Source organism: Trachymyrmex cornetzi, unplaced genomic scaffold (assembly GCF_001594075.2).
Source record: "Trachymyrmex cornetzi isolate Tcor2-1 unplaced genomic scaffold, Tcor1.1 scaffold121, whole genome shotgun sequence".
In the NCBI taxonomy this organism is placed as follows: domain Eukaryota; kingdom Metazoa; phylum Arthropoda; class Insecta; order Hymenoptera; family Formicidae; genus Trachymyrmex; species Trachymyrmex cornetzi.
The window spans coordinates 64880-88275 of NW_017295773.1; the positions used below are offsets into that span (position 1 = coordinate 64880).

Below are 23396 nucleotides of genomic sequence, written 5' to 3' on the forward strand. Positions count from 1 at the left end.
AATATATCTAATGCATTGCGCGGATTAAGAAAATGCTTTATTTACACGCATTATTTCTACTTATTCGAAAGTATACCGCAATATTAAATGAGTTGCCTAACAAAATAAACGTGCATCTATATGACGAAAATATGTGATCTCCAATATATTTTCACTATTAAATTCAAAAACTTGAAATAATTGATTTTGATTGATTTTTTGTGTTAAAAATTTGTAAAAATTCTTAGAGCGTTTTCTTCTTCTAAAATTTTGAGTTCTTACAATTAAATGTTTAAATAACTGTTCGTTAAATAAAAATAATGAAAAAATGTTCAATTTCAAATGTTAAATTTCAAATTTATGATAATAAAAGATCATAATTATGACAAATGTCATAAATAATAAATGTGAGATATTGAAAAACAAAAATTGATTTGTGATTAATTTTTTGTTATAATTGGATTTGAAAAGCCTACGATTCTTTGATAAGATTTTAAGCAATCTTAGTTATCGTATATAATTATCGTTATCAAATATTTAATTATAGGTGTTGGTAGTGTAAGATAAAATTAAATAGAAAAAATCATTTTTAAAACTGATTTTGTTGACAACTTTATGCAATTTTTGACGGAAACAAAAAAAAAGCGGAATGGCAAGAAGAGATGTAAGATTATAACAAGTGCTAAAAAGTGGCAGGTTACGAAGTTGTTGTGTCTCTTCGTCCTGTGAAGGAAACGATAGAGCGAATACCTTTTACAGAGGTCTGAAACATTAAAAGAACAAAACAATTCTTATTAATCATATGATTTGAATAATAATATATTTCAAATTGTTACAATAATCTCATAAAAAAGAAATTACCTTTTTCTTAGATCCATTAAGAAAATCCTTATACATTTCCGAGCGTAAATATCTCGAGTAACTATCACTTTTCATTAGATGGTATACATGCGCCTAGAAAATAACAATAATAAAAACTAGAAAGCGCTAATAATATATAAAAATATAAAATTGTTTTAAATAAATCAATTCGAGCAAAAAAATCATATTATAAATCTTGTTTAATACTCATTTTGAATAATCTGTTTTTCAACTTAGAAAAAATAAATAAAAGTTTAATAATATTTTATAAAATTTTATTTCTTTTAAATTGATTAAATTTTCTCTCGTTTCTTTATATGGCATACGTAACTAAATAATTAATAAATTAAATTTATTACCGCAGCAACATCGAAACACCATCGGTCCGGCTTTTCAAGACTTTTTTTGGTAATCTCGTAGGATCGAGAATCGACATTGATGGGACAACTTGCATCTGTGTCCAAAAATTCACGCCATATCTCTTCGACTTTCGTCTGGACGTCTTTTTGCGGTAAAGTTTTCAATTCCTGAACGGTTTCCCAAAATCTGCACATATCATAAATGATCTCGTCTCCCTGATGCAAATTCAATATCGTATTATGTGTGTAGATAGAGTATACATAAGTATAAAAATATAAATAAAATAATATCTATCTAAAGAAAACAAGTTTACGTGGCAATTGTTATACGTACTTGAGATTTTCGCCGCTAAATTCTTTATCTAAAAAGCGTATAAATTGTTCTCTACCAACGGAATCTTGTAGGAGTTCTTGAAGACTGAATGCCCACCTTTTTACTCTTCTCGTGGATATTTCTTTCCTACATATCCGTAAATATAAATACACATAATATATAATATTAGATGATATTTACCGCGAATACCGCAAAACACTATTTTTTTATAGTGACAATGTTATACTTACGCTAATTTCTCCTGCTCCCACATTTCCGGACTATCGGAAATCCATGGATTTGTGAGCTCAGGCTGGGTGAAAAAGGGATCGTATTCCATATATTGTTCAAAGTACCCGATCAAACTAAAAATATCGCATATTGATTAGCCTATAAACTATAAACGCATATAATATATGTATTTAGCAAAGTTTAAATAAATGTAATATTATTACATCATCGAACGCAAGATAAAATGTGGAACAGACACTTTTACTTTCGCTGTTTTATACAAACAACCTCGAGTTAAACCTCGATTAATTTTAACAAATATTAATGCAAATGCATATATATATATACATATATATATATATATCCCTTGGTTTACTTTGCTAAACAAATAAACAAATTCTATTGACATACGCTTCTGCTACTTTCGAGACCTTGATGACGGGCTTGTCCAATCTGTCTTTCAGAGTCTCGATCTCCTTCTGCAAAAATTCTATCGATGAGGTCGCACTCAATTCTGCAGACGGCGATATTCTACCACCCGCGACACCCAGTTGCAAATGCTTACTTGGTTGTATAACAGTTTTATAACTGCGACAAGCCTTCTTGATATCCAACTCCGTAGTATTTACGCATCCAGGCTAAAATGTAATGTGAGATTTGATATGTATTTCTTTAATAAAAAATGTTTCTCCCATTTATTATATACGTATTCGTAACGCAAAAATTATTGTCTCGATATTTTATCAATAAGAAAACATGTAAATGTTCTTTTCTTTATTATTTCAACTTTATTATTCTAAGAAGAATTACCATTGGTCGATGTACATCCCAGAAGGCTCTCTCTTGGCTATCCAGGACTTTTCTTTCTAATTTGTCTCTTTTCTTGTCAACTTTGCTTTGCGCTTCTGCCTGCATAAAAATAAATTCCCATTTTCGCGAAAACATCTTTTGTAATCTAGCCAAATTTTCCGCCTCGTAATCCGCCAATTCCAATCGCGTTTTATTCTGCATCGTCCTTTTGCATAAATAGACAGCTGTAACATTTAACGTGATACGGACTAACGGATGTGAAAATTTGTATATTTATTAAATATGTTCTAATTATTGTTAATCATGTCATTTACAATATAAATGACAGATGAAATTACACTGATAAGATTAATATCCTTTTATACCGTAATCAGTATTTTCGGGTTCCCAACAATTCGATGGCCAAAAATACGGTGTTTGAAACCTGTAGAATGTGTTGTCGCTCTTTACGGTAAGGCAGTGGTCGTCGATAGGAAAAAAATATCCATGGGATGCCATAAGATGAGCCACGTGAAGAGCCTCTGGATTAATGTATCAATATATTACGCTTCAGATTATATTAATCATAAATAAAATCTAAGAATTAATATAAACTAAAACCATATACCTTGATCATCTATATCCATGCTCTTCATCATCCATGCTATAAGATCTGTGCCTAAAAAATATATATATGTATTATATATATATAATTATTTGATTTGTCATCTTCGATTACAAATAATAATGCTTGGTCAAAATTTATGCCAAAAAGACCTAAAAAATTATATTTTCGTATACTTTGCTTTTTTTTTAAATTAACAATAAAAGATTTGTACTTATAACGTTATTAAATATTTAAAACACCAGTGTTTCTATACTTTTACCTGTGAAAACAGACGGCGTCTTCGTCATGAAAGTTTTGACTGTTTTCACGGGCACACCAGTAAATTCGTCCAACATCTTTTCCACGATCGATTCCATCTAAAAAAAGAGAACTGTTATTTCTTTTGTAATTTAATGATGCTTGGAAACTAAGCAATATATCGTTTGGTTTAAAAGGCAAATTATTTAAGAAATATTTGAGAATAATTTAAATTGCATATAAGTAAAAAAAATATTTTTCTTATTATTAGATTTTTACTAATATTAAATTCTTCGATTTCATCCATGATAATACCTTTTTGTAGACGAGGTAATTAGGGGTGTCTTCGGCGCAAGAGGCAGTGACGTTGTACGTAGGAGTATTGGGAGATAAATCTGGGGAATCATTCGTATGATCATCCTCATTCTTTTTATCTATATCATCGACATGCTCGGTCGCCTTCTTGCTGCTACTACTGCTGCTACTTTTCTCTATTGGTTTTCGGCGGGAAGCCGATTTTTCGGAGTTCATAGTTACCATATCCACTCTACGTGAAACACAACATTTTTGTACAATAGAGATTTTGTACAATATAGTAGATACAATATAAACATGTTAAAAGCATCGCTTTAAATATAAATCCCTGGTGAAAAAATTTTCGTTAAAGTTATCTCATGTTTAGGAAATTTTATTGAAGTTTCTCTGAAATTTTTATAGAAATTTTTTTGAAATTTTAATGAAAATGAATTTTTTATAACTAAAAATTGCTCAAATTTTACTGATAAGTATTTCAAAACGTACGGAATATCAGTAAAATTTTTCCACCACGGAAGTAAATATAGACTAAATCTATAACTTCGAAGAAAGAAATTTCACAAAGCCAAGAAAATTTCAAAATAATTCCCAAGTCTTTTATTTTATGTTTAATCTAGCGCTAACATTTTAGATTAATATATACTATATATATGAAATTTAGCACAATATCCTTGATCATTGAATACAAACAATATTGGAGAAAGGTCTCGATATATCTTAATATATTCTTTTGCGCAATTTTTCTCGCGTGAGTAAAGTTTCCACAGCATCGATCCCAGTAGCCAATTATCTAATTACGCGATAACAAATTTATCCCGCAAACCCGACGGACTATTTTTTTTCTATATCCACAGCTAGTTTCTTCCAATTTTTAATAGATATTTTTCTAACAAAATATCAAGGAACGATAGACTTCCCGAATTAAAAATGTTATTGTATGTTCAAGATTGGCACACGAGACAGCATGTCACTACGGTCTATTTAACGGTATATATAACAAGTTACCCCTCTTCGCTATGTTGCCGGATACTGGAGAGGGTGATTGAGAAGGGGATATCGGTAAGATATTGTCTCCTATATGTCAATCTCGAATGTCGGATAGAAACGCGAAGAGATGAAAACACGAAAAATAAAAATCACGAATTCTCTGTTTTATTATAAATAATAATACTGACGTTTTTTATTATTAATCGTGATTATCAATAAAAAATAAGGATATTATCAACAGAAATATCTTGTTACATCCAGTAATAAATCTCGATTAAAAAATATCTGGGATCGATATATGCTTTTTTTATATTTATAGTTTAAAAACCTACCTGAATTGTAACACCTTGATCCACCAATCTGTTAAATTTCGCGAAAGTCACATACTGCCTGGTACAATATTTATCGCTGCATCGTCCCTATAACTCTCTTCATATATTTAATAAACACTAAATTCATGTAATAGTTAAAAAAAATTTTCGATCTTTCTGCTCAGAAAAAAAATAACGATTGACGAAAGTATATCGAATTTACAGCATCCGACCAGTAGTACGGGCGTTGCGCCAGCAACCCTTTCACTGTGCGTCACAGTGCGTCACACAACACGGAGCTGACGGAGCACCCTCCTCGGGAAATAACGAACGAGCGTCATATCTGCAATCGAGGATCCTCCGAAATGAATCTGAGCGAACGTTCTCCAAATTCATATCTCTTCGCACTACTTCGTAGAGGAGCGACACGTTTCGGAGTTCGAACTAATAATCATCGACTTGCACATCCCGGATAATGACACAGAGAGAGAGGAAGGACGAGAGAAAGAGCAATTGCATTTACGATATAATTGCACCTCTCACGGTGGTTCGCGTGTTGACCCGTGTAAAGAACAGGTCAAGATAGTAGGGGGTAAAGGTGTGCGCGCGCCCCTTTCATGATCTACGCAGCGGTTTGTGTTTCCTAAGGGCGCACGTTAGATTGACTATCCTCATGCCGAGGCTGCAAGTGCGCAGGTTTCCAGTGCCGTTTTGGTCTTGTGCCAGGGTGAGGAGGATCGAAATCCCGTAGTTGAGCGGTGCCGGGAATAACCAGTCGATAAAACGAGACGCGGCTGCGCCTCGCGCCGAATCACATCCCGCACAAATATCTCTATTTTTTTAACTTCTACTTAGAAAGATCTGCATGTATTTTATGGACTTTCTACAATAAGCCAATTACATAATCTTTAAATCTTAAGTCATCTTTAAATCTTAAGTCATAAGAATTATTGACCAATTATAGTCGATTATTCTTCTCGCGTTTGATTGATCAATTTCTTATGTCTTCAGATTTAAAACTGATATAATGGCTTATTGTAGAAAGCCTATTAATTTTAACAACCAACATGATGTACATAAATAAATCATTCCTGTATAATAAAGAAATCATTTTTGTATTTTCTCTCTCAAAAAAATTTGTTTAATAAAAGTCTCGAAATTTACCAAAAGTATTGAAATTAATTAGAGACAAGGTAAAATCATAATTCCAAGCTTTAATTCTAAAATGAATTTAAACTTTAATTCTAAAAAGAATTTTATTGTTTTATATACATTATATAAAACAATAACACTATATTTCAATACACATAAACACATAATATATATTAATTTTTATATTATTTTTCATATACATGCATATATATATATATATATATATGAAAAATGATATAAAAAATATAATGTATATTTTTTATTTGTGAAGCAAGCTTTATTCATTTCCAATCAAGAGGGATGTGTGATATATCATTACTATACTACTTTACTTACACAAATATAAGATAAAATACAATGTTTCATATATGTTATATATAGGATACGATTTATTATTTCAATAATTAATAATTTTTTTCAAAATGTTAATAAAACTTTTATACATTCTTTGCTACATTGTCCTATTATTGTCGAAAAACGCCTAATCTTGCTTAGTGTCTAATTTGGCTGTCGATTGGTTTTCCTGAAATATAAATGGCAAAAAATAAATATAATAGCTATAAAGTAAAGTTGATTAAAGTGAAATTATTACAGAAACAAGCAAGACAAAAGTTATTAAGAAATATGACAGGAAAAAAGCATGGACACCTAAGTTTTCTTTTATCAAAACCAGTTTCTTCGAGTATTTGTTTTTTATCTGCCAAAGGTGCAGGTGACGTTTCGATTATGGGTTCAGAGATTTCCTTGGTGTTACGAAATGGTACGTAGTGAACAGGTTTTGTCGTATCTTGATCGACGTTTGCATAAGCTAAGTACACAGCAATTTTTTAAAAGGTGGTAGCCGGGACAACATTTTGTAATACGTTAGCAATATGTTCGTAATATATCATTATTTCTATAATGATATACTATTTGTACTTATTTCCTTCTTGATTTTTGTAAGAGATTAATTTAACTATTTAATAGTTGTGAAAAAGTACTATATAAACAGTAAGAGCTACTGATATAGCACATCTTTTTGAAAGCATTCTCAAAAATAGAGATGAAGCAATAGAAATGAAGCAGGTGTAAGAGAGGGGTGATGCAATAGAGAAATTTCTTCGTTGCATCCTACCTCCTTGTTACTACTTAAAGATGCATATGCGTTTTGTGCAAAACTACCAACAGCAGTAGCCACTGCTGAACCTGTGACAATCATTGAATCTACAAATTCCGAAAAAGATGTTGGCATTTTCGGCATTTCTGGCATTGTGATTTGCTGCTGTCGATTGTCACCTGGTTTGACTGAAATTATTTATAGTAAAATATCGACATATCCATGTTTTGTATCATTGACAATTATATCTCATCTTCAATTTTGAAAGCTGGTAGTCTTAATAGGAAGCGTCTCGTTTGACTACGTTGTGTTTGATTTGTTATCAATTGCAACATAGTTAAATGACTCTCATCTGTTTTAATATACATTTCTTGTGTTTATAAAAAAAATAATTTGCCGAAAATAATTTAATATACATTACCACCATAAATAAAATTGTAGCCAACGTTCACGTAATGTTTAGTCATGTCGAATCCTTCTTTCGCCTTCTGAGGATAACAGATAGCTGCCATAGAGAGTGCACCTGCGCTAGAATACATTATTCGCTTGAATTTGCGTCCTCTAAGTCCAAGTATTAATCCAGCTATTCCACCGATAGCGATAGCGCCCATTCGTGGCATAATGTTACTTTCCTCACGTAGATAATCTAAAAGGGCTGCAAAAAAGTAATTTGGTTATGGCATTGTAGAATAATTGTATAAAATACATTTAAATATATGCTTAATTAACACTTACAACTACTATGTTCAAAACCAATGTCGATAGTATCTGAGATAACACCAGTATAATGTTGATATTCAGACACAACTGCTTGAACTGACTTGCGAATTTTAGATATGTTCTGCTCCAGGGCCGAAGGTGGACATTCTGTACTGTTATAGAAAATTTAATAATAAACATTACATCGAAAAATAATTGATAGAAATGTTAATTTTCATGTGAATTTTCATAAGGAATATTCAATAACGTTTCTTGCTTCTTTAGTAACAGTTTATCACAAGACTGAAACATTTCTTAATTATGAGTTAAATCTTAATCTATGATATAATAGTTATAATTGGAATTACTTGTGCTTTACCATGGGATCTGTTTAGAACAATTGTCTTCAAAGGAATAAATAGGTAGTTCGGATGGTCGAATTAATTTCTTGACTACTGGCTCCTTACTACAGGATGACATTTTGTCTTCCGACAGATTTGTTGATTTTACTACAGGTATCGCGCATAACCCGCACGGCATCAAGATTTTCTTGAAAAACTTGATAAATAAAACGTGTTTATCGTCATACTTGATATTTCGTACAGATTTGGAAATTTATATAATCACAGACTTACCATTGTGTGTTTGATTTTCTCGTGAAAACTTATATAAATTATATCTGTATATTACAGCTCGTTATATATATATTAATAAATTATGACTTTTTAGTTTTTATAAAATTGTCAAACAATGTGTTATTAGCAGAAGACGCAATCATACCGCATAGTACTAATTGCCACTAACCTATAACCTAACCTAACCTGCCTGTTCTGCACTGACCAGCACTAACCATACCAATCTACATGAGAATATGGCAGAATGTGAGAAATAAAAGCTGTTAATACAGTATCTAGAACTGTGTTCTGGTCGTCGTAATTAATTCAAAGAAAATTTGGATAAGATAAAATCATTTTATCATATTTTTCCAAAAGTTAGAAATTTCATCGGATAGTACTTATAATATTTTTTCTGTAATTAATATTATTTTGTACTTACTTTTTATACAAATATCTTAAAAAAACATATATAATCTTTAAAAATATGAAAACTGTTTTAAAATGTATCAAAATTACAAGAAAATGTGCTTAATTTTACAATATGACAGAAGAAATTTTCGACCATCTGCAAAATTTTCTATGCAAACAAAAGAAAGAAGCTTGTTTTTTAATTAAACTTTTTAAATTTCATAGAAATTTGTTGATTTTTCTTTCAATAATGTACCTAAATTAATTTTAAATTTTAAAGTTTGTGCATTCATGAAAAATATTACTTTACAATTAATTGTTTATGAAAACGCTATTTCACAAAATATACTTTAATTTCTGACACACACACATATCTGAATAAAAAAAATTTAATTTAAATTCTCTCTATACAACCATTTTAAAATTTTATATTAAAATAAGAAAATAGGTTTTTGGAAAAGAATTATATCTTTTTCATACTTTAATACAGGTTCTACCCAGCTCCACCAAAGAACCCGGCTGATATTCGTCGCAACGATGGACCGGTTCTCTGCAAGTTATATCTTTACCAAATACGTTCCCAATAGTCAATTCCAGAATTTTATGTATAGCATCATTCATATCGTTGTATTTTAGAATATAAGATTATGACTCTTGTACTTCCATATAGTCTAAAAATCAAACTTTTTGTGGTGTGTCCATATATCAAAACGGAGCTTCTTTTTTTTCCAACCATTTTCAACAGAATTATGCTGAATTCAGACTGATCACATCGCAATTAAAACATATAGCCTAGAAAGTATAGGTAATTTTAATAAAATACACATTTGTTATGTTTTAGTTATGGCATTTTATCCGAATTTATTATAACAAATATATTATAGTAATAACATTTATGAATTTGTATTGGCATTAGGTCCACGTCGGCGGCCAAAGGTTTGAACGACGTTGACAAACCTACGATTGTATTGAATGCGTCGCTTAGCTCGGCCAGTTTTCTTTTTGCTCTTCTCTTGCTTTTCAACCTAATACAACATATATTAATTTAATATATGAACATATACTATATATTTCACACATACATTAATATTTTTTTCATCGTAATAAACCTGAAATATAAATTTATTTAAATAATCTAGATTGAAGTATCTCTTTACCTTAGGTGTCTGAGCTTTTACTTTGCCAGCACGTGCCAAAGAACCATGAACTTTTCCTGAAAAGAAAAAAAGTATTTTATAATCAATCTGAATTTTTTGTGCTTTTTGTTTTTTATAATAAATACAATATCCTTTAAGAATTAAAGTATGTGTTTCAAATATATTTATATAATACAATAGAGCCTGTTTTGACTGTCTACATTAAAAACGTCAAAATATTGTTTAAATATACTACAAATCTAAATAAATTTTCTTTTTTAGAAACTAGCTTACCTCCCCGTAAGGGTACAATCAATTCAAGTACATCTGATTGAAGTTCATTTACAAAAGTTTCATCTGCTAATAAGCTTCCATTGCAATGAAGATGAAATTCATCTTCAATGCCTTGTAGACTCGCAATTCTTTCCTGAAAACAATTAAACTATTAGTATGTATATATAATCTAAATATTTATTTAAATATTTATCATATAAATTGAAATTGTATAAAATGACAGAATATTGAAGAGTCAACCACAGAACTTGTTGCATAAATTAATTTATATAATCTAATAATAATTACAATAATTACATTTATTATATAATTATAAAAAATATATATATATTGTAGGAAACTTATCAAAAGTGAAAGTAAAATATAACTTTCTCTTTTATATAAATTTACAAATTATTTTTGCATTAATGCTCGTTCTAGCATTATAAAGTGAGCAATGCTAGATTATCATTTTAATGCTGCATCCTTGGACATTAATACCCAAAGACAAATTCTGATATTAAATTTTGTGTACTAAAATAATACTATTTAAAGAAAATAATACCTTTATATGTTGTATTTTCTCATTGTCTTGACATTCAATGACAGTTGTTTCTTGTCCACGAATTTGCAGCTGCATGGTGCTTGTATATGCGGTACTTGTGTGTGTATGCCAAAAGCTCTATAATATAATTCAAATAATTAATAAGAACTACTGTTTTAATATACTATAACTATTGAATATAGTTTTTACAATATCAATTAAATAAAAACTAGGTCTGTTCATGTTGCTCACACTTTTTGCACTCAGCATCTTTACTTTCTCTCTTTTCAAAGCCAAATTTATATCTATCTCATTTTAAGTGCAAAAATATTTGGGGATTTCATGCAACGCGAACAAACCTACTATTTCAACATATCTAACATATTCTATTTCTAACATTAATAAAAAAAATTTTTGTAGCAAACGTCATACATGAACATTTAATTAAAGATTTGCTACCTAGTGTATATTTTTGGAACTTAAAGTCAGGTAAGTATGTTTGATATTTAGCGAAAACAAGAAAAAAGGTTACACGATTCTAGCGTAGAAATAAAAAAAAACGTTGAGTGGCAGTGTACGACGCCAAATTATGTATATATATATAATATACATAGTGAATATTAAATAGATAATTAATTTCATTATAAAAAAAAATTTTCTATGGAAATTGTACGCATCTATCACAAAACAAGTACTTGGCTGAAGGAAGACAGATATCACGAAAATGGCTAAAACTTTGCACAACACGCAAACGTGTTTTTTAGGTTAAAAATTCAGGGGCACATGCTGAACAACTTTTCCAGATTATAAAGGTTCTAACGCACAAGATTTAATAATAAGTCGTTAATATACAGGTATTAATAAAGCAAAATGTAATTTTTAATCATCGCATTGCGCATAATCATTCAATATATCAAATATAAATCACACTCACCCTGTTACCACAAACGCAATGGAATCCAATCAAAGATGGAAAGAACGTTCCGTGCTTTCATAAATACAGTCAGTATTGGCTTCTGAATGCTACACTTGAAAGAACCAATTACCTATCGTCATCCTATATTTTCCAAAAAGTGAACAGTCGATTGGTCAGTGAGACTTTTGCGTGTTCTAAAATTCAACAAGAAGGTACATAAGGGACATAAAAGTCTCTGAACATATTTGGTAATTTATTTATCCTCTATTGGTATCATTGGGTGCTCAGTAGCGCTCAAGTAAGCGTTTGTGGTACATACACACAACTACACATTGAATATATTCATGTTTCTTTTCGCTTCGATTTCAGTGGATCCTGCAGATTTGAATTGCGACACAGAAATTGATTTTTATAAGTGCAAAATTAAAGTAAATAGCCTCGGAAAATGTCGGTTAAACTAAATACAACTAGCTCGCCATCAGTTGAATTAAGCTCCTATCGTGATCAACATTTCAAGGTTTTTTTTTTAATTTAATAATAATTAACCTCAAATATTATCTAGTGTATAATATTTCAATTTATTTATGTTTCTTATGTGTATTTTTATTTTTGTTTCTTACATTTACGTAGTTTGAAATTTTTAGTTCTAATTGTCATAATCAACATTTGAAAAGTGCTTAATTAAAAATAATTAATTATGGTATAATTGCATTTAATTGTATATTTATCTGATAAATACAGTTTTTTTAATACTTTATGAATAACTGATTTATATATTCTTTTTCATTATATAGGGAACAAGAGCTGAGCAAGATAGGCTACTAAGAAATTCCTGTACTTTATATGTTGGGAATCTATCTTTTTATACAACGGAGGAGCAAATATATGAATTATTCTCTAAATGTGGAGACATAAGACGAATAATTATGGGTCTTGATAAATATAAGAAGACACCATGTGGCTTTTGTTTTATTGAGTACTACAACAGAGCTGATGGAGAAAGTTGCATGAGGTATATAAATGGAACTCGGTTAGATGACCGAATCATCAGAACTGATTGGGATGCAGGCTTTATTGAAGGCCGACAATATGGTCGTGGGAAAACAGGAGGACAGGTAATTATTTTTAATCTTATGAAAGATTAATTTAAACACAAGATATATACATATGTAGATGTGATATGTAATGTTATTTAATATTTTAGGTGAGAGATGAATATAGATCCGATTTTGATAGTGGACGAGGTGGTTACGGTAAAATAATACAACAGAAAGTAACATCACTTTCTGATGGTGGATTCGGACGGTGAAAGTCCAAGTGTAAATATGTTCAAATAATAAGCTTATTCTAAGTAGTAGTAAAAGTAAGGAATAATTTGTGTAAATTAAAAAATTTCGATACTTTGAATAAGTGCTTTTGCGTCAAGAACCAAGGAAATTTTTAATAAATTTTATTAAATTATACATATATTCATGATTTTTTTTGTCATTCATCGATGTAATATCTTGTGAATAAGAAAAATAAAATTCATTTAGCACAGAATAAATAAATATTGTTTTTGTACTGCTTAAACATTCCTTCTACTGAGAATTGATATTATTATATAAGCATTTATAATAAAAATGGAATGGAGGAAGATGTCTTTCATCGTGGAATTTGTGAACTTATTATATTTTATATTTCTATATACATAATAAATATCTTGATAATAAAATTTTAAGTAAAAAAAATATGTACATGCTATACTAAAATATAAAAATATATATAAATCTTTGAAATTTGAAATTGCATATTAATGTCTATCGTTATTACTGATATTTATTGTTTTATTTCTTTTTGGAATTAGATTTTGATCTTGTAGAGGATATAATATCATCGTTACTACTTTTCTGAGATAATCTTTGTTTGATTAAACTTAGAAAATCTGTATCATTTCCATTGCAATTTTTCAAATTATTTTCAGTTCCTAAAGTTTTGCAAGTAATTCTTGAAGATGCATATTTTTCATTATTTTCTGAATTAGTTATATTACTTTCGTGATTTAAAATATTATTAGTTATAACAATGCAATCTTTTTTTCCTTTTCCATTAATTTCAGATATTTGTTTAATTTCTGATTGGTTGACAACTATTTCATCATTAACATCACTTATAAGATTTTCTGTTTCTTTTATACTTGTCTCAGATTTCTTTACAGTTTCATCAAATGTTTCTTGACTCTCAATTTTTGTACTGCATATTTCTTTATTGAAAAACGTGTTCTCATCTTTATAATACTTTTGATTAGATTTTTCTACTAGAAATTCTACTGTACGAATTGAACCAATATCTTCCTCAGATGTATCCAGACAAAGAGTATTTTTGTTAACAACCCTACCTCCATGTAGAAAAGTAGAGACATTTTTGCGTCGCCACATTTTGGAAGTACTGGGTATAATCTGCTTGCGTCCCTCAAAACAAAATTCTTTTAAATCAACATTGGTAATTTCGCCTTTCAAAAAATCTAGATATTTCTTTAATCCTGTATAAAAATGCAACTTGTCCACCATTCGAGGGAAGTTAGCACACCGTGCACTGCTTGACGGTGTTACCCAAATTGCAGTATCACCTATGCATTCTGGTTGTAATCCAAAATAAAATTTGGACTTAGTAGTGATGTGAGCAAATACTTCATAGATACATTTACCATTGAACACTGCAATTTTGGGTTTATATAATTTCAACTTTTCTTCTACTACTTTAGAACCCTCTTTGAGTTCTGTTCGTTTAAGATCTGCAGCAGATCTAGTGGGACGTTCAACGATATTTGTCAAACCAATACTATATTGCAAGAGTTTATAGTCTTCTTCAAAGCTGACAAATCTTGGTGTTAGGCCAGATTCGTGCAGGAGCTTATAAAAGTGATTACCAGGACCTGCATAGTATCTACCACGGTGTGCCGCCATTAAACTTGGATTGATTCCGACAAATACTAAATCCAGATTCATCTCCAGATAATCTTGTAATGTATACTTTTGGACTTCCTCTTCTGACAATCCATCGAATCTGTCTATTTTTTTCTTAGGTTGTTCCAAAATTTCTTTTGTTAATGGTCTTTTCTTGAGCTTGTTCAAGTCAAGTGGTGGCATGACATTCATAAAGCGAGAAAATACATGCAGGAATCGATCTGTAAATTTTCGTATTTCCAACATTGAAAAATTGTAAATTTTTTATAACAAATTATTTTTGTCGGTTTAAAGAGTTTATCCTATATTTGTAATAAAATTAAAGATAAAAGCACTTTATTTTCAAGTCATACTTAATGATAAAATAATTATTATTTAACTTCACATTTTAATTTAAAAAGACTGTCATCAATCTGTTTAAAAAAAGTTCACGTGACTTTACATAGAAATAAATATTGATAAAGGAATGAATAGTAAATACACATTTTCTCGACATTGATCTATTAAAACTCACATATTTTATGTATCTCGAAAAAAATTCCGTTCCATTTTTTAAATAATTTCAATTGAATGCAGTAGCTTCGTATAAACATAACATTTTGTTCGAATACAGACAAATATATATTACAAAGTCGACAAATAAGCCGATACACGCGTGAGTGTCTTAAAGTTACTAGATTATATGAGTGCAAAGTGAAAACGCCCTCATTTGGTCGAATTTTGAATCATTTTAAAACATTCGACATTATTGATGCTGGATAAAGAGGAATTTTAATCATTATTATTTAACTTATTTACCATGCATAAGAACCTGGTTTCTTCCTGTGGAAAATTTCGCTGAAATTATTCCACATTTTATTGAAATACTTTTCAGCGAAATTTCAACATTTCAGAAAAATTTCAGAGAAATTTAGTTCAATTTCAGAGTGATTTTTCAATATGTTATAACTAAAAAATTCACTTTTAGTGAAATTTCAGCAAAATTTTTTCACCAGGGATATTACAGTAATCTTTCTTATTATATTATCAAAGAACTTGTAATTTTTTTATAATAAACTAAAAATGTGACAAATAAAGGAAATATTTTTTGCAATAACTTACATAAAATAAATTTCACTGTTTTTAACTACTATTAAAATAATTACTATTAAAACATGCATTACGTATACGTTTTTACATCAATACAAATTGTCGTGAACGAAGTTCGATAATTGTTGTATGGAGTTGATAGCAAAGGGAAACGTTTCCTTGGGAACGAGCAAACACATTGGGAATTAAGTCTTCGTGAATGATTTTTCATTGAAATTGGAAATATTGCGAAAAATACGATCCTTTGTCTTGAACGAAATCACATCGCGGTATGGCGGAAATTGATATTGACGTAAATCGTGTATTTTTTCCTTCAACGAGGTTTACATTGGACGAATGGCATCACAATAATCAGTTCAGGTATCAATAAGTCATGCGTGTGACATTATCCAAAATTACGAAAAATCCAGCTAAAGTTGCCAAGTTTTCTGTGAAAAACTCGTCACGTTGTGCAATTTGAGATTTCAAACGTTGCTCTATTCCGGATGTAATTAAAGAGAAAGCAAATAAGTTTTTAACAGTAAATTATGCTTGTGCATCGTACATATACATCCGCACTCATAATCTGACTTTTCTTTTTATCTTGATATGAAACTGTAATTTTGATGAATTCAGGTATCGACGTTCCGAGGCACAAAGAGAATTATCGGATCGGCTCTTAGCCGAGGCGACGCTCGCATGTGACTCTGCCCAGGAAATCGTAAAAGTTAATAAGGAAGAGACAGATCATCGTTTGCTAGAAAAACTCAATGACATTGAATTTCGCAAAGGAGAATTGTTGCGTATAAGAAAGGACACTGTTCTAGAAATCGATGCATTGTCTGTATACAAAGAACGAATTATAAATGTACTGAAGTCCGTAAAAAGAAACGCTCTTGCAATTTGTGAAAAATGTCTCATTGACAGGTTACTAATGTTTCCTAATCGTTAAGCAATTTGTTATGCAAATTTCACTTTTTTTAAGCTAATTTTCTAATAAAAGAATATTTTGTCACAGGGAATGTAGATTGGGCATTGATTTGGTTTACGATGATGTTGAAACGAATCTATTGAAAGAGCGTGAGGTAATACAAGGAGCGGAAAATCTGTTGGATCGAATATTAAAAAATACTTGCGAACAAATCCGTAAATTAAAAGCCACATTATATCATATTGATCATGATCTAAAGAATAAGGAAAACAATTTACATATCGATCGTCGCAATGTAACTTTAAAAGAAACTGATTTCAATCTGAGTATTTATCATGGTACTTCGCCTCTTGACAAGTCGTGCGTAACGTTGTTGAAAAATATTAAGTATTGTATATAATTTACATACATTATTATCGGAATACAGTTGACAACATTTAACCTTTAGCCACAGTTATATACAGGATGTATGTATGTATGTATTTTAATATAGCGCTATTTCTGATCAAAAACTGAGTCGAAAATTTGCCTATCATTTTACAATTTTTGCGGGTTTTTTTTTTAGTTATTCAATGAGCAGAATGTATAAAATCAGCACATAAGACAACTTTAAGATACCTTTAAGAGTTCTCTCTCTCTTTAAGAAACATCTTTAAGATATTTCACAAAAAACATTGAAAGATATTTTAAAGTTGTCTTATGAGTTGATTTTACTCTCTTATTTAATAATCTTTAGAAATTAATATTTCGTTAACTACTGCAAAAATTGCAAAATGACTTAGGACTTTTCGACTCAATTTTCGATCAGGAATAGTGCTGCTATATGATTAGTGGACGCTTTTTAAGATACACCCTGTATATTGTTTTATGACGTCGAGAACAAAAGACGGATTTCTTTTATTCGCGTGCTGCCATTTTGTGTCTGATAATAATAATCTAAAAAAAGGTGTTAAAGAAAAATAAGATATTTGCATAAGATACAAGTTAATAATTATCTTATTTACCTATCTACAATTGCTTTATGATGTAAAAAAACAACAAAGGAGAATTTTTTTTTCTTTATACGTGATATAAATTAGTTTTTGCAAGTAGTTACCATTTTATATTTGATAATAATCCCAAGTAACACAACAAGTTACGATAATAATATTACAACAAGTTACGATTTATAATAAATGTTTATGATTTATGCAATCTAGTCGTGCAAAGACCACAAAAATATTTACAAAATATTTAAAATATATCTTATAATTAAATTATAAGACTTATTTTAAATATTTTTTGCACGATTAGATTGCATAAATCATAAACATTTATTATAAATATTATGAAATATTTATTGTAAATGTTGTAAATTCTATGAAAATATTTAATAAGACATTATATTCCAAGTAAAAAATACTTATTAGAAATATTTATTCATATTTATCATAAATATTATACATAAAATATTTAGTCCATATTTTAATAATATTTCAAATAGAGCTTTATACAAAATGTGTATACAATATTTATATAATCCCTAGTAACATTTCAAAAGATAAATAGTAATAAATATTTATCATAAACATTCTGTGCTATCTGGGAATCTAAGCATATATGCTAAAGAAAAATAAAATGTTTGCGTAAAATCAACTTAACAAAATTATCTTATTTACATATCTATGATATATGTATATAATTTTAATTGTATGAAATATTCAAGAATACAGAAGTCATATACAAAAGGAATGTTAAACATAGGGTAGTAATGTTAAATGAATGGGAACTGCAAACAAACAGCAATGTTATTGATGCAAATAAAGAAATGAATAGTGCAAAGCAACTGCGATGTTACATTGATACAATAATTAAGCAAACGATTGATGAATTAAACAACCAGAAGAATGTCACAAATGAAGCTTTCAGACAACGTATTGAACAGACTCGAGAAGCCAAAACGAAATTGGAACTTCAGCACTCAGAGGTGCGTAAAAAAAATGAACGTAATAATCTACCTTTGGCACAAATCTCGATATTAATTAATTATTAATTTAAGATTTCACCAGGTGACAAGTTTATGTATTTCTGTTTTCGAAATCTGTAATAAAATGTTGAAAGAAAAATATCTCCAGTTAATTTTTGATACATAGAAAAAGTTTGAATAGTCAAGGAAAATATTGATGGAGCGATTTTATATCTTAATTCGAAAGTTTTGCTATCACTTATTTTGTAATTTTATTAGAATTTTTTTGTAGATAATAAAACAAGTTACCGCAATGTCAAGCAATATCACACACATAAAAAAGTCGATAGCTGAGAAAGAAGGCTACATGGCTCTGGCTTATACAAGACTAGAACATCGATGTCAACGTCCAGGAATTGAACATACTCAGGATTTAGTCGAAGTGAATCTCGTTAAAGAGATACACGAATTACGAAATGTCGTGGCAAATTTACAGCGAATGCTTTGTGAGGTTTGTAATACCCGTTTATACAGAATTCTAATTATAGAATTCCATTCGCAAAACTGATGTAATAAATTTTGCGCAAATAGTAATCTTTTATTATTCCGAAATATGTATTACAGGCAGAGGCATCGCTACGTCATTTACTCAAAACGCAAATTCAACTCGAAGAAGATATCAATGTGAAGACAAATACTTTGAAAATTGATGAGGTTGAATGCGTGACTTTACGTCAAAGTATGGATTATCGCGCGTATTGAAATGTTAATATGATAAAATATTTATATCTTATATTCACAACATTTATATTTATGATTTCTTCATCATTTTCATATCTTAAATATAATACATTACAATAATGTTCTTTGGACCTATCAAAATTTTAGTGATATATACATTTTATACACATAAATAATATAATCAAATTAAAAGTATGACAAATAAAGTTATCGAGGCTCTTAATCTCTCATTAAAATCGCAATAAATTATTAAAATGTCATATACAAAATTATTTTAGTCTGAAAAGAAAAAAATCATACCTCTATAAATATTTATTATAATAAATCAGTTTTGACAATAAGTTCCTTATACATTTATGTATAAGGAATTATGAATACAAGATTGTCAAATATGATGTCACGAAGATGAATTTGTGAACGTCTCGCACAAAGCAAAACAATTAAAGTTATTATGAAATGGGGTCATGTACCATTGTCGCTTCTTCCTGCACTTTTTATCAGCACAATTGCAGTCCTGCGTAGTTACTCTTTCTTTTCTCCCTCTCCTCGTTGAAATAAAGCGAAAACCACAACGAATAGGCAAATAGATAGTTTCAAGAACCGGTATACATGTGAAAGGAAGGAGGGAAGACGCTTTCATGAACGGCCAACTGACTTACCGTTGCAATTTCATTTTAGTCCGCACGCTAATAGGAATCGAATCGGTCAGTGGACGTGTCTAAGTGCTCTTGTTCCGTTAGCTACAAAGAAGTTTATCTTCTCTGTGGAATTTTTTCATACTTATTATCAAATCGTCTGAGACGTCACACGGTGTAAACCCTTCGCAAGAATTATTCAGTGTGTATGTGCAATGAGCGCATTGTAAAACGTGACTTTTGCGATTGTGAATTGTTCAGATATAACTGATAATAATATATAAAAATGACAAATATCAAGAAACGTTTTTACTAAAAAAATTTTAATTTTTTAATTTTATGTTAGTTTCCTGTAACATTAATTAAAAGTTAAATTAATCAAACGAATCGTAATTGAATAATTTAATATATCTTTTTTGTAAAAATAATTTTTATGAAATCATTCTGTGTTTTTCGACGTTATTATACATGGCGGATACTATATCGAAGATGTCAATTAATCACAACAATGTAATAAACGTTACACACATGGACAAAGATTGTGTAAGTATTTTCATATAACAGTGTACACTTATTTTCGAATGCATTTTTATTTACTTATTTAAATTGTATGTACAAATATATAGATAAAATAGCGAGACAATTTAAGCACTGCTTAATGTATTCATATTTTAAACATGAATATTTCTCCCCTTTTTTGCATTTTCATTAAAATTTATTAAAATGTAATCGTTATCACATAATTATTAATTATAATAAATAAAGCATATGTTCAAAGAATAATTGTTAAATCAGATATATTTATAGATAAATATCTATTTAAAAAAGTTACATATACGAAAATAACATTTATAGAATTTGACTATATCTTCGAAATATTAAAAAATTTTTAATATCCGGGAAAAAATGTTTTATATATAATTATATAAAAAATTGACATATTTTATATAATATTACGCAATGGTTATATATAAAGATAGTAATATCACATTTTTAAGTCAAATTTCTATATATTTTACATTTAAAAAATTAGCATAATACTATTCAATAGAGCAACGTTTCAGCTTTAAGAATTTTTTTTTAATTGCAGTACGATAATTTTTAATGGAGCTATGAGCAATCAAAGTCAGAATGCTCCTTTTTATTTGACTCGCGAATAACTCAACAATAAAAAATCGTAGAAACATTAAAAAAAAATTATTTTGTAAGGAATACTTCAAACTTTCACGATGTAGACAGTCGAAAATTTTCACAATTTTTTTTAGCACGCGACACCCTCAAAATAAGAAAAAATTTTCCCTTTTTTTCAGCTCGTAGTTTTCTATATATAAAAATTACAAAATTCACATAAATTCAAAAAATATAGTAACCATTCAAAAGTAGAGATTTCAAGCTTTGAAACCCTTTTTTTAAATTTAAATTTTGACCATTTTTAACGAAGATATTGTATATATCATTTTGAGCTAACAAAATACTGCAAAACTTTTCCTTCGACCCAATATATCTATTTACATAATATTTTTTCCCTATACACACGACAAATTTTAGTTGTCTAAATCTATTGTCTAACATAAGTTAAACCTCGTAAAACCAGTATTGATTTACCACATCTTTCGATTTAAACTTTCATGTTATATTAAGTAATGACTTTTGAACGATTTCTATTATGCATTAGTCTGTCTAAATAAGTAAACAACTTTAATACTTGATTTGATATTCAATATTTAGTTAAACACAAATACAACTGATAAATTTATGTCATCTTATTCTAGGAAACAAATTATTCTTCATATTCTTAGAGACTGGTTTTAAAAATATCCACTTATCTTTGTATGTAAAATAAGTTAGACGACGTACACAAAGCAAACAAAATATATTTTTTGTTTATTAAAAATTGAGAAATACTTTTTTTCTTGATCTTTTCTTCCTTTGATGACACACATATTATGTCTTACATAGATAATAAAATTGCTGCTATAAAAAATTTATTAGCATATGTACTGTCAGTATAAAATATTAATAGAAATTAACATATGCATATCATACTGTAAGAAATTACTATAAATTTGTATTATCATGCAAATATATAAATTAATATTAAACATAATTAAAAGTTAAAGGCACATTGTGCAAAGGAAATTTTGGAACAAAAGAAAATTATGCATTTTTAAGTGTTTCTCTTGCTGTAATCATTGTGGCGCATTTTCTATTATTATAGCGTTTAAGATGTATAAATCTGATATTTCTATTAAGTTTGGATATAAATTTTAGTTATTTTCCGCTGAATCATGATTAAAACCGCAGTGGTGTGAGGTGGTTTATGTAATCAGATCATGACCCTGCATATATTAGCTTCCGTGGGACAATTTGAAAGTATATTGAATACATTATTGAAATAGAAATATACAATATTATCAGCTCCTATAACTTATAGTTTTATCGATTCGAAATAATACTAATAATCTATGATATATCTCGTTTCCACTTATTATTAATATTATTCCGAATTTAAGGAAGTAAATTAAATCTTGTCGAAATAAAATTTTAATTATTTACTTTTTCATTGCAGCAATTTAACATTTCCAGTCTTTCAGGATTTCACTACTTTATTATTTATATTATAAAGAAAATATTTTAGAAGGGCTACGAGCCAATAAACAATTTTTCGATATATGTTGATTATAACAGACGTTTCGACCTCTTTATCGGATCCATCCTCAGAGTTAGTATTTAAATTTTATAATTCGTAAATCGTCAGTAAATTCTCAATATTATATGCTTGATATTGATATAATATTGAGAATTTACTGGTGACACACATATAATAAATTTCTATTTTCTTTGTTTTCAATTTTGGACTTAAAATCGCATATTGCTGTATCAACTGTTTTATTTTAAAATAAATGGTTGCTTTGTAACTACGGGACTTATATTTTACTGGATTTGAGATGAATGGAGTGCATATTCTTCTGTACGTTTCATTACTTCTCAAAATCATACAACAAAATATACATTATACTCAAAGACTAATTAAGTGATTTGAAGAAAAAATGTTATAGTCCTTCTACAATAAGCTGCAAGTCAAAAGTTCTAAGCGATCTTAAGTCATAATCGATGAAGTTGGCCAATAGCCAACTTGAACAACTTGATTAAGACTAGTTAATAGCGTATTCGATTACTTACTCGACCCGACTCTGAGTCAACAGTCTGTTCTTTTTAGCTGCATTTCTTACACAATTTAGCTCTTCTTTTGCAGCTAAACAGAACAGACTATTGACTC

At 29.0% G+C, this 23396-nt stretch overlaps 5 protein-coding genes across 8 annotated transcripts in view; 2 read left to right on the forward strand and 3 right to left on the reverse strand.

The window, feature by feature from the left end:
* Positions 1 to 532: 532 nt before the first annotated feature.
* On the reverse strand, positions 533 to 9745 carry RSG7 (regulator of G-protein signaling 7). Of its 4 annotated transcripts, XM_018518312.1 has the most exons (17): positions 9463 to 9745; positions 8337 to 8515; positions 7994 to 8130; positions 7680 to 7913; positions 7277 to 7446; positions 5109 to 5118; positions 3713 to 3954; positions 3420 to 3516; positions 3161 to 3211; positions 2919 to 3074; positions 2554 to 2777; positions 2155 to 2381; positions 1764 to 1877; positions 1534 to 1659; positions 1200 to 1386; positions 841 to 933; positions 533 to 742 (listed from the first exon to the last, which is right to left on the reverse strand). In XM_018518312.1, exons 1-17 carry the CDS (start codon positions 9601 to 9603, stop codon positions 677 to 679), a joined length of 2454 nt encoding a protein of 817 aa, XP_018373814.1. In that variant the 5' UTR covers positions 9604 to 9745; the 3' UTR covers positions 533 to 676. The 4 variants fall into 4 exon arrangements, with proteins under 4 accessions (XP_018373814.1, XP_018373795.1, XP_018373787.1 ...); XM_018518293.1 differs by lacking the exons at positions 533 to 742; positions 841 to 933; positions 1200 to 1386; ... (7 more) ...; positions 3713 to 3954; positions 5109 to 5118 and adding an exon at positions 6564 to 6685 and having other exon boundaries at positions 9463 to 9728; XM_018518285.1 differs by lacking the exons at positions 533 to 742; positions 841 to 933; positions 1200 to 1386; ... (7 more) ...; positions 3713 to 3954; positions 5109 to 5118 and adding an exon at positions 6816 to 6970 and having other exon boundaries at positions 9463 to 9729.
* A 74-nt stretch (positions 9746 to 9819) lies between these two features.
* Positions 9820 to 11957, reverse strand: RpS30 (ribosomal protein S30). Its single transcript, XM_018517264.1, has 5 exons — positions 11870 to 11957; positions 10957 to 11073; positions 10413 to 10545; positions 10140 to 10195; positions 9820 to 10007 (listed from the first exon to the last, which is right to left on the reverse strand). The coding sequence occupies exons 2-5, from the start codon at positions 11029 to 11031 to the stop codon at positions 9876 to 9878; spliced, it is 396 nt and encodes a 131-aa protein (XP_018372766.1). The 5' UTR covers positions 11032 to 11073; positions 11870 to 11957; the 3' UTR covers positions 9820 to 9875.
* A 183-nt stretch (positions 11958 to 12140) lies between these two features.
* Cbp20 (cap binding protein 20) lies at positions 12141 to 13280 on the forward strand. Its single transcript, XM_018517389.1, has 3 exons — positions 12141 to 12368; positions 12646 to 12966; positions 13056 to 13280. The coding sequence occupies exons 1-3, from the start codon at positions 12297 to 12299 to the stop codon at positions 13158 to 13160; spliced, it is 498 nt and encodes a 165-aa protein (XP_018372891.1). The 5' UTR covers positions 12141 to 12296; the 3' UTR covers positions 13161 to 13280.
* A 397-nt stretch (positions 13281 to 13677) lies between these two features.
* Positions 13678 to 15444, reverse strand: LOC108767467 (uncharacterized). Its single transcript, XM_018517381.1, has 2 exons — positions 15311 to 15444; positions 13678 to 15017 (listed from the first exon to the last, which is right to left on the reverse strand). The coding sequence occupies exons 1-2, from the start codon at positions 15387 to 15389 to the stop codon at positions 13678 to 13680; spliced, it is 1419 nt and encodes a 472-aa protein (XP_018372883.1). The 5' UTR covers positions 15390 to 15444.
* A 587-nt stretch (positions 15445 to 16031) lies between these two features.
* Fatp1 (Fatty acid transport protein 1) overlaps positions 16032 to 23396 on the forward strand; it is a 19452-nt gene continuing 12087 nt past the window's right edge. The window contains 5 exon segments of the mRNA XM_018518202.1: positions 16032 to 16245; positions 16501 to 16791; positions 16883 to 17155; positions 18539 to 18761; positions 19033 to 19251. Of these exon segments, the coding sequence (XP_018373704.1) occupies positions 16157 to 16245; positions 16501 to 16791; positions 16883 to 17155; positions 18539 to 18761; positions 19033 to 19251 (1095 nt within the window). The 5' untranslated portion in view covers positions 16032 to 16156.

Coding starts and splice junctions, on each gene's coding strand:
- Cbp20 (XM_018517389.1), top strand. CDS start 12,297: ATGTCGGTTAAACTAAATACAACTAGCTCGCCATCAGTTGAATTAAGC. Junction 12,369..12,645: donor ATCGTGATCAACATTTCAAG/GTTTTTTTTTTA, acceptor TTCATTATATAG/GGAACAAGAGCTGAGCAAGA. Junction 12,967..13,055: donor GTGGGAAAACAGGAGGACAG/GTAATTATTTTT, acceptor TTAATATTTTAG/GTGAGAGATGAATATAGATC.
- RpS30 (XM_018517264.1), bottom strand. CDS start 11,031: ATGCAGCTGCAAATTCGTGGACAAGAAACAACTGTCATTGAATGTCAA. Junction 10,546..10,956: donor AGAAAATACAACATATAAAG/GTATTATTTTCT, acceptor AATTGTTTTCAG/GAAAGAATTGCGAGTCTACA. Junction 10,008..10,139: donor TAAAAGCTCAGACACCTAAG/GTAAAGAGATAC, acceptor ATGTTGTATTAG/GTTGAAAAGCAAGAGAAGAG.
- LOC108767467 (XM_018517381.1), bottom strand. CDS start 15,389: ATGTTTATACGAAGCTACTGCATTCAATTGAAATTATTTAAAAAATGG. Junction 15,018..15,310: donor TTTCGAGATACATAAAATAT/GTGAGTTTTAAT, acceptor GAAAATTTACAG/ATCGATTCCTGCATGTATTT.
- RSG7 (XM_018518312.1), bottom strand. CDS start 9,603: ATGAATGATGCTATACATAAAATTCTGGAATTGACTATTGGGAACGTA. Junction 1,660..1,763: donor TGGGAGCAGGAGAAATTAGC/GTAAGTATAACA, acceptor ACGGATATGTAG/GAAAGAAATATCCACGAGAA. Junction 743..840: donor TTAATGGATCTAAGAAAAAG/GTAATTTCTTTT, acceptor TTAATGTTTCAG/ACCTCTGTAAAAGGTATTCG.